General features: G+C 39.6%; 1 protein-coding gene across 2 annotated transcripts in view; it reads right to left on the bottom strand.

The window, feature by feature from the left end:
* The window catches only part of Ctnnbl1 (catenin, beta like 1), a 162,529-nt gene that overhangs the window by 110,956 nt on the left and 33,851 nt on the right, over positions 1-17,722 (bottom strand). For both annotated transcript variants that reach the window (XM_013011092.1, XM_013011093.1), the window contains exons 2-3: positions 14,906-15,094; positions 9,739-9,845 (exon numbers count right to left, since the gene is read on the bottom strand). In XM_013011092.1, coding sequence (XP_012866546.1) covers positions 9,739-9,845; positions 14,906-15,094 — 296 coding nt within the window. The remainder of the gene's footprint in view (positions 1-9,738; positions 9,846-14,905; positions 15,095-17,722) is intronic.

Raw genomic sequence — 17,722 nt, 5'->3', positions numbered from 1 at the left:
CTTAAGCCTTGGGAGAACAAGGTAGGAAAGTTTGTTCTACAAATGAAATGAGCTAATACATGTAAAGCAAGAACAATACTGGATTGAGACTGACAGAGAGGATGCAGTCATCAAGACAGACTCCACAGATCAGATGCCTGGGTTTGACCCTAGCTTAGCTATTCAGGCTCTCAAGATCTGTTTCTCATCTGTAAATAGAGACAGTAATGTTACCTGTACCACAATGCTACTGTAAGGAGTAAAAGCAAAAAAACGTACAAAGCACTTAGAACAAAGTCTAGCATTTAAGAAACATTACATAAGTATTTGTGCTTGTTGCTCTTGTACTGCATTACTGCTCTGTACTATGGTCATATAGATACTTTCTAAAACAGAAGCTTCTTGAAGATAGGAACTCCAGCTTTTGTCTCTTCCATCTATAGATGCCCATTCCACTGTGGAGGCCACAAGTAAGCAGGGACTTGAAAATTAAGTAGGCCTCATCAACTTCCAGATGTTGAAGGCTAGGCAGATATCAGAATCTAGAAATCTGAAATCTCCAAGGAACAAAATCTAAAGAACATACATAATTCTTCTGAGTTGTAGACAATATCCCTTTACCACTGTTTTTCCCCCATTATGATTTATAATCATAGCTTTTAATTTATTTCTCTAATTATAAAATACTACTTTTTTGAACACATTTAAGGATAGAAAAGCCACTTGAAGAGTGAAATCATCCATAATCCTTCAGTCTAAAAATAAACATTGAAAATATGCCAGTCTGAGTCATTTTTAACTCATAGTCTTTTCTCTCAAAAGTGAAACTACGTAGTCTATCACTCTATACTCATGCTGTTACTGTTAACTCTAGCTGAACAACTTTCCCTACCATTAAACATTCTTCTACAACCAAAAATACCTGACAAGTTGTTCCTCATCATTCTCCTTCTCTGTCTCTGCCTCCTTCACCCTCCCTAACCATAGCATCTGGCCTGCTGAGTCCAGACCTGGCTTTAGTATCTTTCTCAACACAGTGCTCCAAGAAGAGACTACCTATAGATCACAGAGTGCAAGGGAGACTGTTTAATCTGTAATTCCTGCTGTAAATTCATACATTTTAAATAGCTACATAGCTTATGCCCTTGAGTTGAGGTATGGTAATTTATTTAACCAATCCCCTTTGTCAGCAGTCCTGTAGCTTCCATTTTTTCCCCTATAACAAATAACAGACATTCACATTCATAATTACTGTGTTAAGATGAATTCTCTGTGAGGAAAATGCCAAGTCAAAGAGTGTGCATGACTTAACAAGTTTTGATATGTTCTGCCAGAAAGTTACCAAATGTACGAAGGGACAATTTCCTCTAATTCACACTTAAAATCTCCAATTCACAATGTTAACTAAGACTTGTTTTTTAATGCATTCTTGATACTAAAATGGCTTACATTTTTCTGGTACTTAATACTTATTCTTTGTTCATTTTTAAATCAGGGTACTCATTTATTGACTTACAAATCATCTCTATTGCCAGGCGCCGGTGGCTCACGCCTGTAATCCTAGCTACTCAGGATGCTGAGATCTGAGGATCACGGTTCAAAACCAGCCCAGGTAGGAAAGTCCATGAGACTCTTATCTCCAATAAACCACTAGAAAACCGGAAGTGGCGCTGTGGCTCAAGCAGTAGAGCACTTGCCTTGAGCTAAAGAGCGCAAGGACAACAGCCAAGCCCAGAGTTCAAGCCCTATGACCGACCAAACAACAACAACAAATGATCTCTATTTTAAGGAAATTAGTATTATATTGCAAAAAAAAAGAAAAAATATTTGCCTTCTAATGTGCATACTATGTTTTATTTGTTTGTTTAAAGGTTTTTCAAAAGTTCAGGTAGTTAAATATTTGGCTCTATGACCTCTATTTTATTTATCCTGAGGAAAGTCTTTTCTATGCTAAGATGAAATATATTTTATAGGGGGGAAGATGGGAAGGGATGGGAAGGGGAAACAAAGGAGGAGGCTACAATGCTTGATAAGAAATGTACTCTTTATCTTGCCCATGTAATTGTAACCCCTCTGTACAGTATTTTCACAATAAAAAAAGAAATATATTTTATGGTGTATATTCATATTTACATATATTTAAATGTTTAATCCAGCTGAAAAATTATTTTAACATGTGTTATAGAACAAACATAAACTTTATTTTGAAAAATTATTTTAACATGTGTTACAGAACAAACATAAACTTTATTTTGTACAAATGCTTGTCCAACTACTTCAATACCATCTTCAATACAATCCTTTCTCCACATTTGGAAAAAATGTCATGTATCATATGCTACATTTTAATGCATAATTTCATCTTTCTTGCTTTTCATTCTATTTTATTAACTCATCTGCAAACTTCTAGGCCAGGACTATGCTTCCTGTAATTAAAAGCTATATAGTACATTTCATGTCTACTATTACAAAACATCCTCCTCTTTTTCTTTTCATTGCTTCTTTGCCTACTCTCATCTTCTTATCCAAAATGAATTGCACAACTATTTTTATCAAGACTCTCCCCAGTCTTTTTTTCTTTCCTGCAGTGCTGAAGACTGAACCCAGGACTTTGTGTATGCTATACAAGTGCTCTACTACTGTTATACCCACAGCCCTTGGTTTTCAGAGGTATGTCCTTAAACTCACTATAGTCCAGGCTGGCCTCACAGGGCTCAGCCTCGGCCTCTTGAATGCTAGGTGGGCACCACCATACCTAGACTAATGTCATTCTTTTTAAGACTCTTTCTTCTGTGTTTACAAAAAATATCACTTTAAAATTACTAGTCACCCATCAGCTGAAGTGTGGAGACTGGATCACAATCAGATGTCAGTCAGAAGGGCTGGTTTAGGGATAGGGATGTAGCTTAGTGGTACAGTGCTTACCTAGAAATAATGAGGTCCTGGGTTCTATCCCCAGCACTAAAACAAAAAAGGGCCAGTACAGAGGGATTGAAAAAGTCAGAAAGACAGCAAAACTACATTAATTCCTGAGCCCAAGTAGACTTACCAAACCTATAAGGCTCATTTGTCTCGTGTGTGTGTGTGTGTGTGTGTGTGTGTGTTTGTGTGTGTGTAGGCCTCTTTCTTCTGGACTGCTCAGAACAACTACTTATTTTTATATTGTTCAACCAATTAACTTGGTGAATACATATAAAAGGCAAAGTTAGGAAACGTCACATAACACAAAACTTAAAGAGACAGTGAACAGCAGCTAACAGAATCAAAAGTCCCTAATCTGCACTGAAAGCTACATTGAGCCAAAAAGTCAAGTATGTGAGAGAGATATAGTTTCATAAAAGCACTTGATGGAGTTGGCCAACTGAAATTGCAATACAAATTAGAACCACAAGAAAATTCTGCCAGGACAAGGGTTATTTTTGTACACATCTGGCCCACCACAGAAAATTGGGAGGGGCCTAACAAAGGAAAATTGCTACCCAAAGTGCTACTGTGATTTTAGGGTGCTTAAAAGAGGACAATACATAATCCATAAGGGAATGGAGCTGTCACAGAAAGATATACTCTCTAAGGTATGTATATGGAGGATACTAGAAAAAGGATTTGGGACTAAGTAGGATCAAAGAGGTTGAATATGGCTAAAATAAATTGTTTGCATTTATGAAAATAGAACAATGAAATTATTTTGGAAAAAGGAGAAAGGGAAAGTGATTGGGAGGATGAGACTAATTGGAAGACATTATTAACACATATGGAAATGTAACATGACCACCCCCTCTATAACTAATGTAAGCTTAAAAAAAAATTAACATGGGAATTCTAATCGTAACTCTTTTTCTTCAAATAGGTAATTTTTAATTAAATACTCAAATTTCCACAATTCTTTATAGAATTTATGTAAAACAACAACAACAACAAAAAGACCACAGACTGGTACTGGTGGCTCATTCCTATAATATCCTATCTACTTAGGAGGCTGAGATCTGAGACTTAAGATTTAGAGCCTGGGCACACAAAGAAATGCTCTATGTTCTATCCCCAAATAAACACCAAAAGCTGGAAGTAAAGGCATTGTTCTACTGGTAGAGTCAAAGAATGGTAGTCATAAGAGAAAAAGCTGAGCAAGATATGAGGCTCTCAGTTTAAGACTCAGTATCCAAAAGTAGGAAAGAAGAAAAGAAGGAAGGAATGGAGAGAGGGAGGGAAAAAGAAGTTTCATGCAACTAGGTGACCCTAAAACTTTGTGCATCTGCTATAGAAACACACTGTGGGGATGTGTAAACTGATTTTTGGATGCAGCTGACATTAGGATCACTCTAGATATCTATTCACATGAGAATTCGCTAAAATTCTTTCTTATTCTTAGTTGAAATCTGAAGAGTCAAACTTTAAATGATATCAATGACAGGATAGGTTTCTTTGGCAAGTTAGATCTTTGTCACTGAAGATAATTAATAAAAAGAAACAAAATAAAATAAGCCAGTTGCTGGTGGTTCATATCTGTAATTATAACAATCTGAGGATATCTGTTCAAAGCCAGTCTAAGCAGACAAATGTGCAAGACTCTGTCTCCAACTAACCAGCAAAAAGCCACAAGTGGAGGTATGGCTCCAGAGGTAGAGCACCAGCTATGAGCAAAAAAGCCAAGCATGAGCTTGAGGTCAAGTTCAAGCCCTAATATTGGCACAAAAAATAAGTAAAATAAACTATCCCATCAAACATAGTGGCAGGTGCCTGAAATAGCAGCAATCAGGAGGTAGAGGGAGAATCAAGTTTGAGGCCTTCCCTAATCTTGTGCAAAGGTAGCAAAACTGTCAAAAACAATATAAAAACAAAGAGCTAGGGGCTCAAGTGGTAGACAGAATGTCTAGCATTGAGTGAAGCACAGTTTAAAACAAAAACAAAAGAAGCCTTAACAAGAGTTAGGTTTATGTATGGCTCAGCAGGATCATTTGTCTAGCAAGTACAAGGCCTTGGGTCCCATCCATAGCACCACTAAACGAAGACTTAGAAGGAAAAATGAACTAAACCTCCCAATTTTATTTTTTTATTTTTGGCTAGTTCTGGGGCTTGAACTCAGGGCCTAAGCACTGTCCCTAAGCTTCTTTTGCTCAAGGCGAGCAAACTGCAGTCCTTAGATCCCAACCTCCTAAGTACCTAGGATTAAGGCTTGAGCCACCAATGCCCAGCTCTCTCATTTCCTTTCTACCTTGTAATTCTCCAGAAGTTAGAAAATTATCAACAAAACAAACCACAAGAGAGCCAAATTACAAAAAAAAGGGGGGGGAGGGAACCAGCACAAAAATACTACTGGGTCTGATTCTGCATGAGTAATTGAGGGATATTGTGGGAAATGCTGTAACTTGGGAATAGAACTGAGCTGCATGTAACCAGGGTTAGTGTTGGTCAACAAGTAGTTACCAAGCTCAGACCTGGTGCCAGTCACTGTCTCAGGTACTGAGAATATAGCAGCTAACAAAATGATGCCACTTTCTGGCCTCATATTGCTCTCAGCCTGGCACAAATGTAAACAATCTATTACATACTGTTCAGCACGTCCCAAGTGAAGTGCACACAGCATCCCAGTCTTGTCCCAGAAGACAGAACATTAACCATCTTTAAACTTTGATTTCCTCATTTTCCTAGTTCAATTAGAGGAGGATTACAAGAGATAACATATATATAGTACTTAATGATACCATTGTTGATACCCAATAAATCTATGTACTCAAGTTTGCTGTGCCATCACAAAGACAATTTTTCTGGTTTTGCTAACAAAGTACGACCTCCTCATTTAAAGCATACACTGCTATTTGCTGAGGGCCAGCTTTAGGATTCTCATACTTTCTGTAATACATGACTCCAAATATGGTAAGGATCAGGAGCGAGGGAATGGGAAGGCAAAAGAACAACATATAAAACAGTTATGTAGGCTGAGATGGGGACATCCCCTGACAGAACAGCGAATATTCTTCTACACTGCCCATGTACATTTATTTCACACAAACAGAATGTTCTCCTTAAACCACAAGAGTGTATATTTACAAGTGACCTCAAAGTTCAAAAACACTGTACTACAAAAGCAAGAGAAACTGCTGAGTCCTAAATGTAACCACACAACCAGCAATTGGTGCAGGGGCAATGTGACATTCCCTCTGCCCAACTAAGTCAGCAATCCTTAAGGATCTCAGATGTGGCTAGGAGGTAACTAGAGATTTGAGAAGAAGGGAAGTGGCATGGGTGAGAAGAGGGGGGAGGTACAAGGCTCCCTATCGGATAAAAGCTATGTTATGGTAATTCTAAGATACTGTTTTCCTTTTTCACTCTTATTATTTCAGGAGCACACAATGGAGTTTTCCAGAGAGCCATACAACATGTGATGCTATCACAGCTAATAGAATCTGTGCTTGCATGTTCCTTTCTAGGATTCTCTGAGGAAAGTACTTCAAGTAACTCAATCATTTAAGAGTACAAAGGGACCCTAAGACTAAAAAGATACCAAAAATGAAGAGAAGGATTTCCCAAGGAAGGAACATACTCTACTTAATGTGATACTTGCAGGACATATCATACAAAAGGAGGCTCTGGAAGAAATGTCAACTGAATCTGAAATGCAGACAAATGAACAGACACTTTTGGGTATGCAATCAATGGTATATAATAGGGGAAGTTAGAATGTTTCTGATATCAACTGGAAAGTTTATTCAAATATACTCTAGTAATTTTCTCTTTTGTGTGTCTATGTGCAGGTACTGGGGCTTGAACTAGGGAGCCGGCACTGTCCTTGAGCTTTTCCACTCAAGGCTAGCACTCTACCATTTCCAGCTTTTTGGTTGTTAATTGGAGATTAGGACTTACCTGCCTGGGCTGGCTTTGAACCATTATCCTGAGTAGCGAGGACTACAGACATGAGCCACTAGTGCCTGGCTAGCAATTTTTATCTTAAATGTACTTGACTGGTGTGAAGAATTATGGCAGACACTGCACTAGCAAGAATTCAAGATCTCAAGGTTAAAACACAATATAATTTTCTAACTGCTTTTGGACATGACAAAATAAGCTCTTTATGCCTAATTTCAAATTGCACATGCTCAAATTTAAAAACTAAAATAACAAGGTATTTTGTTTGGATAGAAAAGCATTTTTAACTTAAGAAAAAAAAACTTTTATTTAAAAGTAGCTCATGAGCAGAACTTCAGTAAGTAGTACCTGAACAGTGTGTGGTGCCAAAACCTGCAGAACTCCACTGCTCCACATGCCAGAATAGAAGTGGGCAAAGGCGAGGCAGGTATTACAAGAAGTAAATTGGATTTCTTATATTTCCAGTGTTCCCAGTCTAGAGCAGAGATTCCTCATATTAAACTTTAGGTTCCAAGTGGCAGGGACATAATAAAGATAACATGGACCACACACAAGAGCTGTCCATGAGCAGCCACAGCATGGCAGGTACAGGAACAAACAACACACTATCTACCTCTTAAAGGAAGAGTCTAATGCAGGAACCACTGAGTAGAGAAACAACAGTAAAACAAGTAACAAAATATAAAAGGCTGATCACATCTACTGATCATAGAGAACATGGACAAAGAGATGCTGTTGGTGAGAGAAAGCATATAGGGGGTAATCTGGCATTTGTTATCATAGATGAAAATGTGTACACTTTTCAATCTGGGAATTCAAAGCTTAGGTATCTATCCTTTAGAAATAAATGTACACAAAGACACACAAGCAGGTATACAGCAGCATTGTTCATAAAAGCCAATATTTAAAATAAACAAATATCCATTGACAAAAAAAAGAAATCACAGTATTTTCCAAATATAAAATACTATGTATTTGCTAGTTTAAAAAAAGATAATATACTTGTACTAGTACAAAAATATTTCCTGTTACATGATCCCAAGTAACAAGGTACAGAATATGTACAGTATGATTCATACAGAAAATATTTGTTTATATGTAATTAAGTGTACAGAAACCAGTCTAAAAAGATACAGAACTGTTCACACAGTGACTTCTATCTAGGGAGGGGACTGGAAAGGAATAGAATCAGTAAGATGAAGCTTAGAGCTTTCATTTTTTACTCTACTTATACACTATTGCTGTGGTTTATAATCATCTATTTGTGCATTATTTGTGTAACTCAACACACACACACACACACACACACACACACACACACACACACACAAAACCAGGTAAGATACTGGTGCTCCTATCACAGAGGGCCATGATCCTCCATCCAGGCACCAGTTCTTTCCTCCTCCGCTCATCTCCCATAATAAGGGAGAACACAGTGAATCACACTGGCCTTCCTAGGGTACTGACACCCTTGTGCCTTTGTTCTTTACATTGCCTTCTGACACCCTGGTGCCTTTGTTCTTTACATTGCCCAAATGCCTTTCTGTGCTCTTTTCTGCCTAATAGGATCAGAATCATTTCTCAAGACCCAAATCAAATGCCACCTTTTCGGTCAAGTCCTCAATAGCTCCCTACTTGGCATTTACCATTTCTCCCCCTAAACTCCCATGGCACTCTGCTTAGATCTCTTTTTTTTTCACCTCACATTTAAGTCAGTCCCCCTAGAAACATTCAAACTTGAAGCAAAGACTGTACCAGTCAACTCATTATTGCCCTTAAGCATATTAGAACTATGTATGTAGGAAGGGAGAAATTGAGAAAAAAGTTAATTTAGAACATTAAAATCTGTATAAATGTAAAAAAGTTTTTAGTTAGCATTCAAGACTGGCTGAAAAATACCCAGATCCCGCCCTGGCACTAAACAACAGTAATCACATTAAGTTTGGACATTTTCTCAGAGAAGAGCTCTTACATGGCAGCCACGGTTGGTTTTCTTGGGACACTGAAATGAATGATGCAGAAAAGGAGTAACAGCAGGCCTGATCATTGTAAGAGCTGGTTTGCAAGGCTGGCCCAACTTAGGGGGATGGAAAGGGGGTGGGGCAGAAACACTTGGCTTTTGAAACATTCTCATAAGGTTGTTGTGCCAGCCAGGTCACTGAACAGCTGCTTTCTTTCTGGAAGTCTGGAATTTTTGTCGTTGTGATGTTAGAGAATGCCTGCTGCCTTGCCAATCTTACATAAAAACCCTAGCAGTGTTGGTATATGTGGAGGGGAAGGGAAAAAACAAATTGTTAAAACGGGATACAGGAGGACCCATTGCAACAATGAGATGTACAAGTCGTTATGTCAAAAAACGAACTTTACAACTTTGGTGGGGGGGGGGATGGGGGTAGGGGGAGGATACGAAGGGATGGGAAGGGGAAACAAAGCAGGAGGCTACAATGCTTGATAAGAAACGTACTCATTATCTTACCCATGTAATTGTAACCCCAATGTAAAGTATTTTCACAATAAAAATATATTTTTTAAAAAAACCCTAGCAGAAACACTGCACATATGTTGATATAATTTACGCTGGAGGAAAGAGTGGATCTATCTGACCTCTTCCAGTGGAGGGAGGGACAGGATGTCTGCACATAAATTTCTGTAGCCTGTCTGTTGTGCCTTCTTCCCTTGCTGATCCTGTTTGTGGGTGCTTGTACTGCAATAAACCAAAGCCCTCCGCACCACCGATTCCAAGTCCTATGAATCTTTAAGGACTTCTCAAATATGGGGCATCTGGGGACTACTCCTGACCCAAGTCACAAAAGCCAAGTAAACAAAACAAGCAAAAGACATTTAGCCAACAGAGCATCATCGAAGAGAAAGATGTCAATAAAAGGGAGCCTTACTTACTTCTCTGGATTGTCTGGAAACTTGATTCGCAGCTCTTGATTTTTGTACGACCTCTTTTCAAATGTGAGGATCATTTTCTTCACAGAACTTTCATCCAGTGGTTCTTCCTGGTATAAAGAGACAAATGTAACCACTCAGTCCACCAGGATTCATATTCACTGGTACTACTTCTTTCGTTCTGCCATTGGCTTCAAAACACAGTACACATTTTTTCTCCACTGCTAGAATAAAGGCTAAAGGTCCCTCATACTTCTGTGTATCATTCTAGGTATCTCATTAAAGGCCCAGGATTTGTAACACAAGAAATTCTGTCTGAGTTGCTAAATACCCAACAAATATTTCTTGGGTATAGTATAAGGCACAGAGTAAATACTAATACTATATTTTATTGTTTAATATTTATCACATCTTTCCCCCCCCCCACGTAAGATAACACTTAGAAGTTCAAAGATGGGGCACTGGTGGCTCACTGGAGGCTCATGCCAGTAATCCTAGCTACTCAGGAGGCTGAGATCTGAGGTCACTGTTCAAAGCCAGCCTGGGCAGGAAAGTCCTTGAGATTCTTATCTCCAATTAACCACCAAAAAGCCAGAAGTACAACTGTAGCTCAAGTGAAAGAACATAGCCTTGAACTAAAAAATCTCAGTGACAGTGTCCAGGTCCTGAGTTCAAGCCCGAGGACTGGCATTGTACTTTTCTTCTTTTCTTTTCTTTTTCTTTTTTCCCAGTCCTGGGGCTTGAACTTAGGGTGGTGGGCACTGTCCCTGAGCTTCTTTTGCACAAGGCTAGCACTCTACCACTTGAGCCACTTCTCGGTTTTTTTGTTTATGTGGTAATAAGGAATCAACCCAGGGCTTCATACGTGCTAGGCAAGTCTTCTACCACTAAGCCACATTCCCAGCCTAGGATGAGCATTTAAAAAAAAGAAAAATCCTAAGGTGACATTAAGAATTAGGAACTACCAGGAGCCAATGGCTCATGCCTATAATTCTAGCCAGTCAGGAGGCCGAGATATGAGGATTGTGGTTCAAAGCCAGCCTGTGCAGGAAAGTCCATGAGACTCTAATCTGCAATTAACTAACCAACCAAATAAACAAAAACGCTGGAAGTGGAGCTGTGGCTCAAGCAGTAGAATGTTAGCTTTGAGCAAAAAAACTCAGGGACAACATCAAAGCCCTGAATTCAAGCACCAGGACTGGCACCAAAAAAGGAAGAGGAGGAAGAAGGGAAGGAGGGAGAAAGGGGAGTAGGACAAGGAGGGAGAAGAGGAAGAGGGGGAAGAAAGAAGGAGAAAGAATGATGATGATGATGATGATGATGATGATGATGATGATTTGGTAGCCTTGAGTTCGGCATGGTGGAGCATACCTATCATCCCAGCACTCAGAAGGCTGTGGCAGGAAAATCATGAGTTTGTAGCACAAGAACCATGAATTCAAAAACAACTAAGACTACATATTGACACTTTAAAAAAAAACAGTTAAGCTGGGCACTGGCGACTCACATTTGTAATCCTAGCTACTCAGGAGGCTGAGATCTGAGGATCCCACTCTGAAGCCAGCCTGGGGAGAAAAGTCCATGAGACTCTTTATTTCCAATAAACTACTTAGAAAAGGCCGGCAGTGGTGCTGTGGCTCAAGTGGTGGAGTGCTAACCTTGAACACAAAAATATTCAGGGCCAACTTCTGAGTTCAATCCCCAGGACAAGCAAAAAGAAAAAATAAAGTTAACCTTATCCTATATGTAGAGCACATAGCATTCTCTTGCTTCACCCACCATGATAATTATCTACAAAGTAAATAAGATTCGTATTAAAAGCTGACTCGCTCCCCCCACCAAAAAATAATCTACTAAAATTTCAGAAGTATTTTATCTTCAGTTTACTTTTCAGTTTGAATTAATGTGCTACAATGTACTCTGCCTCTGTAGTACTCCCCCATCTCCCAGCCTCATAGCTTTGTAGTCATTGACTATAACTCACACCTAAAAGCACTAAAGAAACTGTTATTGGGAGAACCTGAAGTAGATCCTTTTGGAAGGCACTGAATCACCCCATAATTTTGTAAGTACTCAGAAAACGTTAGCTATTATTTTATTAGTATATCTCAACGTTCATATATTTTAAGTAGGAGATACCTATACATTAATCTGTGGCATAACTCACTTCATAGATTGCATCAGTGACTCCTGGGCTCCATCCTTCCCCAGGGTCTACAGTTTCCTGACCAGTAGAAACGGAAGTTACTATTTTAGCCAGGTCATCATTCAGAGCCTAGCTTCATCAAACCCTCACCAACTGAGACCCATTCCTGAGTCTTCATTATATGTCCTTACTAAATTCATCCATTTGAGACTTAGAATACAATTCCAAATCCTTCACATGACCTAAAGAGTAAAGGACTGGCAGGATCTGACCCATATCTCTCTAGCCCCGAGGTGGGGGCAAATTAGCCCCTGTTGCTAGCCCACATGTACCAGTTCACTACTGATTCTCTAGTACCTGGCACGCAGTAGGTACCCAGTTAATCTTCTGAAGGCAAGAACAGAGAGGAGGAGGACTGTAATGAAAGTATTTCCTGTATCCTTCAAGGTCACAGAGATGATCTAAAGAAATTATGTACATGAAATTGTTTAGTAAATTATATTAGTTTATGCCCATTACTGTGAATAGCAACAGGCATGATATATCTAATATACCCCTACGGTTTAACTACAATAATCAAGATTTCAAGGAAAGGGTTAAAACACTTTCAAGCTACCTTGGAAGTAATTATTGATTCTTTCCCTTGCCTAACATCTTGCCCACCCTATAAAAAGCAGTATTAATGTTAATGCAGCTCTCATGGGATTTCCAAAGTCCCAACCTCTCTGGGGTTTTGCCTTCTCTCCTGTAATTCTCTCCAACACTGGGGGAAAGCTGAATTATCGGTCTTAGTCATCGGCCACAGCAGTACCTCCAATAGCTCAACGTCAGAAACCAGAGGGAGGTTTCAGAAAGATGAATGCTAGTGATGTAGCACAAAAAGGACAATAATATTTTACAAGTTCACGTGACTTCACAGGGGCAAGCATCACTTGTTTTTCATCAAATGGGACTTCAGTGGCAGTGAGAAAATAACTCCTGGACTTAGAGCCTTCCATGTGTCATTTTTACAAAGTGATCTCTTTGTCCCTGTCCCTCAACAGAAAGGCTGGCTCCACCATTACATTTCTGTCTCTCGGGCTAGAAACCACTTACTTGTGACAGCTACTGGCCTAATCCTCCAGGACCAGCCTTGTCCTGCACAGGACTAATACCTGCCAATTAACTGCTGCTGCTGCTGCTGCTGCTGCTGCTGCTGCTGCTGCTGCTGCTGCTGCTGCAGGGTGAATAGACTGGGCAGGATCTGGTGGGAAGGAGGGAGTTGAGGAGTACAGGGGATGTGCTGTTTGTGTAAGTCCTTGCCAGGCTACTGCCTTCAGAAAGGAAATAAAAAATCCAGGGCTCCTACCTCAGATTTCCCAAATGTCATCATCTTTTGGGGGACAGAGCCCCACATTAGTACTAGTCCAAACACTAATGAAGAGAGAGGTATGGTCATAATACATCCAAGACCCTTTTGGAATAAGAATCAGTTTTTTTTTTCTTCTTAGAGTCACATTCCAGCCTCATTTTTTAAACCCAAACTTAGCAACATGTCTTTGAGAGAACTAGAAAATAGCTGGCTCTTAGAAATCTATTTCCATAATTCATATTGAACAAAATGCCAGAATGAAGTAACATACAAGTTAACACTTAAGGACTTAAAAGGCATAAAGTTAAAGTGATTTTGTTTTTAATCACTGATATTTTAACTCTACGCTTCTCAGCTTAATTCATTTATTCGTTCAATAGATATTAAGAGCCTACCAACAGCAAGTCATTGCTCTGAGTGCCAGAAACATAGCTGTGAACAAAACAGCCAATCCCTGTTTTCATGAGAAGCTGAGGGGAGAAAAGCAAATGAGTGAAACCAACAAATAAGAATTTCAAATCATGATATATGCTGTGAAGACAATACACAGAATATGGTGACAGAAGCATAGGGAAATGACTTGTCAGGCTACCCTAGAGACCAGACAGAGTTCTCGGAGAGGGAAGCACCTAACCTGACATCTGAATGGGAAGAAACCAGCCATGTAAGTATTCTAAGACAGAGGCCCGAACTTTAAAGGTCCAGGGGCAGGAGTGAGTGCAAAGGCCCAAGGCACCTTGAACAGCAAACAGAAAGGCCCTGGGGCATCTCTTTTCTTATTTTTATTTTTTATTATTTTTTTTTGTTGGTCGTGGGCTTGAACTCTGGACCTGGGTGCTGTCCCGGAGCTCTTTAGCTCAAGGCGAGTACGCTACCACTTGAGCCCCAGAGCCACTTCCAGTTTTCTAGTGGTTAACTGGAGATAAGAGTCTCATAGACATTCTTGACTGGGCTGGCTTTCAACAGTGATCCTCAGATCTCAGCCTCCTAAGTAGCTAGGATTACAGGCGTGAGCCACCAATACCCAGCATGGGGCATCTCCTTTCTAAATATGCTTTTTTAAAAAAATTTGAAGATAGGATCTTGCTATGTTGTCCAGGGTAGACTCAAACCATCCCTCTCCCCATTTCAGCCTCCTGAGTGCTGACTATAGGTGTGTACCACCACACTTGGCTCTAAACTGCATTCATTCAGTCACAATCTCACAGCACCCCTTGCACTTCATTACCTCTACTGTTTGCCAATGTCATTTCCTCTGCTGAGAAGCCCTTCTAGCACTTGTCTGGTTGACAGAATTCAACATCCTTCAAAGGCTAGCGACTACATTTGAAAAACTTAAGTATCTACTACCTGTCCTAAGAACCATTAGTCTAGAAAGCTTCTCTGACCCAGTCTAGTCAACACCAATTCCCTTCTTCTTCATTCCCTCAGGGCCTTGATTTGCACATAAACCTGGAATAATTTTTCTAAATTCTGTCAGTGGTATTCTTCACACATTGCAAATGTTTTCCAAACCACATTCTTCACTTCACCTTCACAGCAATGCTGTAGGAAGTCCCAGCCCCATTTTACAGACCAAGCCAGGCAGCTCAGAATACTATGTATTTGACCCAGAGTTGATTTACGTACAGCACATCAGGGCTAGCCACTCCCTTGCAGCCCAGCCACATTACCTCCTCTTCCTCTTCCTCCCCTTCCCTGTCCATAATCTGGAGGAGCCTTTTTTTGTCATCATCTGCTTCTTCAACCACAGTGGCTTCCTCTTCCCGATAGCGACCTCGTTCCCGAGGGCCAGCTTGTTTCCGACGTGTTTTCATCTCTTCCTCTTCATCATCCCGGGGCCGTTTTGTGCCCCTGTTGGGCTGAGAAAGACAAAAGAAACACAAGATATTAGGGCTGGAAAAGAAATAGATAGACAAAGAGCAAACATTCCCAGAGTTCCTAAGAATTCCCTGACAATAAAGTACCATGGCATACAGTCTTCTCCACAGAACTTAGGAAAGCTTTATGTAGTCATTTTTCAAACCCTTAATGATTCTTCATAAATGTACGAGACACAGTGACTTTTTAACAGAATATTTTTTATACACAGTTGTACTGCTTCATAAAAGTTCCTATATACATAGAAATCACCAGGAAAAAGCTTTTCTGGAATGGAGATGTGGGGTTAGGTTGACTTATCAAGATATGAACCCCAACATTCATCATTTAGCACAGTTTTAATGCAAAGTCTGTTACTCAGAAATAGTTCAAAGAGGGAATATCACATATATAACTTCTGAAGCTCTATTGAACTTCAAATTCTATTTTACAAAAGAATAGGCTAGAGGCTAGATAAAGGACCCAAAGAGACACTTCACATTCACTTTAGTTATTCACAATAACTAAGAGATAAGCACTGGGTGTCCATTGATGAAGAGACAAAGAAAATGTGGTATATATACACAGTGGAGTACTATTCAGCTGTAAGGAAGAGGAAAATTCTGTAATTTGCAACAACACAGATCAACCTGGAAGCCATTATACTAAGACAAGCCAGGCACAGAAAGACAAATCATATGATGCTATCTGGAGTAGAGATCAGTTACCAAAGACTGGATGAAAAGGGAAGATATTGATAGAAGGAGGAATTACTTTTAGTGGTCTGTTATACAAAATAGTAACTATAATAATACACTGCACATTTTTTTTTTTGTTGTTGGTCATGGAGCTTGAACTCTGGACCTGGGCGCTGTCCCTGAGCTCTTTAGCTCAAGGCTAGCACTCTACCACTTGAGCAATAGTGCTACTTTCAGTTTTCTGGTGGTTTATTGGAGATAAGAGTCTCACAGATTTTCCTGCTCTGGCTGGCTTTGAACTGCGATCCTCAGATCTCAGCCTCCAGAGTAGCTAGGATTACAGGGATAAGCCACCAGCGCCCGGCTATAATACACATTTTTAAATTGCAAAAAAAATAAGATTTACAATGTTTTCACCACCAAATTATAGTAATTTTTAATTAGTCTGATTTAATCATTCTACATTGTAAATATATAGCAAAACATCACGTTATACCTCATATGGATATTATTAATTAAAATATTTTTAAATAAAAATGTTTTAATGTTAAAGGCCTGTAAGGCAGAGTGCTACTCAGGTTCACAAACTATCTGCATCTGGAAGTCAGAGCTGGCACTTCTTGGCTGGGATCTTAGGCTCATTCTACCACACATGACCTCATTTTGCCTTGTACAACACAATCCATGGAGGAGTTCTCATTGCTGCTTCCCATGAAATCAGAATTAAACAGCACACTAGTGAGTGGGCTTCAGAGTTGAGGAGAAATGCAGCAGACATCAAAGGGCTCAATGTCACCACTTGGCTCTGCTTGCTGCTGATGTGACTTCAGGCATACTGTTCACCTCAATATGCCTTGGTTTCCTTAACTGTAAATGGGGATTATATTGAAAACGCTACTTATAAAGATACCTTTAAACTATAATAATACTGAACAAATATATAATTATCTCTATCAGGCAATCCACATGATCCTGAATTCCCAACAAAATGTTTGTGTAAAGCTCCTCAATGAGCTTGTCTTTTTTCAGATATGACAACTGTACCCACCAGCAATTTGTTGGTGTGATATGGTATCTTACCACCAAACAGAAGAAAAAATGCCACATTCACTGCCAGCCTACTAAGTTATATAGTAATAACAGGCACATTTCTATTATGCATCTCACACATCTCTCCTGCGACTGTCACTGAACGGCACAGTGCCAGGGGCAGAAAGTCATTCCACACATTCATGTATCCTGCTGGTGCTACATGCCAGGTGCTTCAGTAAGTCTGAGCATATGACATAGCTTAGGAAACTCTTATTAGGTAGTTTCATTTGTGGAGTACCACCTGCTATTTTTCACTCTCCCCTGAGTCTTCCTGGGATAGATTAGAATCTCACATGAACATGCCCTATTTCCTTAAGTATAAACATCTACTATCATTACTGTTCTACCCTAAAAGAGAAAGAGAGAGAGAGAAAGAGAGAAGAAGAAGAAAAGAGAAATCAACATGGCAGTGACTACAGACTACTAAAGGAGATGGTGGTCTTAATGTGAAAAGGGGAGGTGAAGGTAGCTTCATCCTAGAACTAGAAATCTGTAGCTCCCCAGCAGGTAAAGAACGTCAGTCCCCTGGGAACACAAATTCTTTCAGGCTCATAAAACAAGCCCTGCTGTGATTCTGATTAGCAAGAGCCTGCTGCTGTAGCCAAGTCAAGACACAAGCTCCAAAAGTCTCCACGGAGAGATTTCTGGATTGTTTATCTCCAGGGACAGAAAGAAAAGACAGTGGACCACAATTAAAAGGAGGTACCTAATAGTGGAAAAAATGCAAAATAGACAAAACACTTACAGTATCTTTTCAGAACCCATTTTCTGATCTACTTCTTTAAAACAAACATTGTAGAGGTCAGGGAGGAATTTCATTTTTACCACTAATGATTTCCA

This window comes from Dipodomys ordii, unplaced genomic scaffold (assembly GCF_000151885.1).
Source record: "Dipodomys ordii isolate 6190 unplaced genomic scaffold, Dord_2.0 Scaffold13, whole genome shotgun sequence".
NCBI lineage: Eukaryota > Metazoa > Chordata > Mammalia > Rodentia > Heteromyidae > Dipodomys > Dipodomys ordii.
This window is presented reverse-complemented; position numbering and strand designations above follow the sequence as displayed.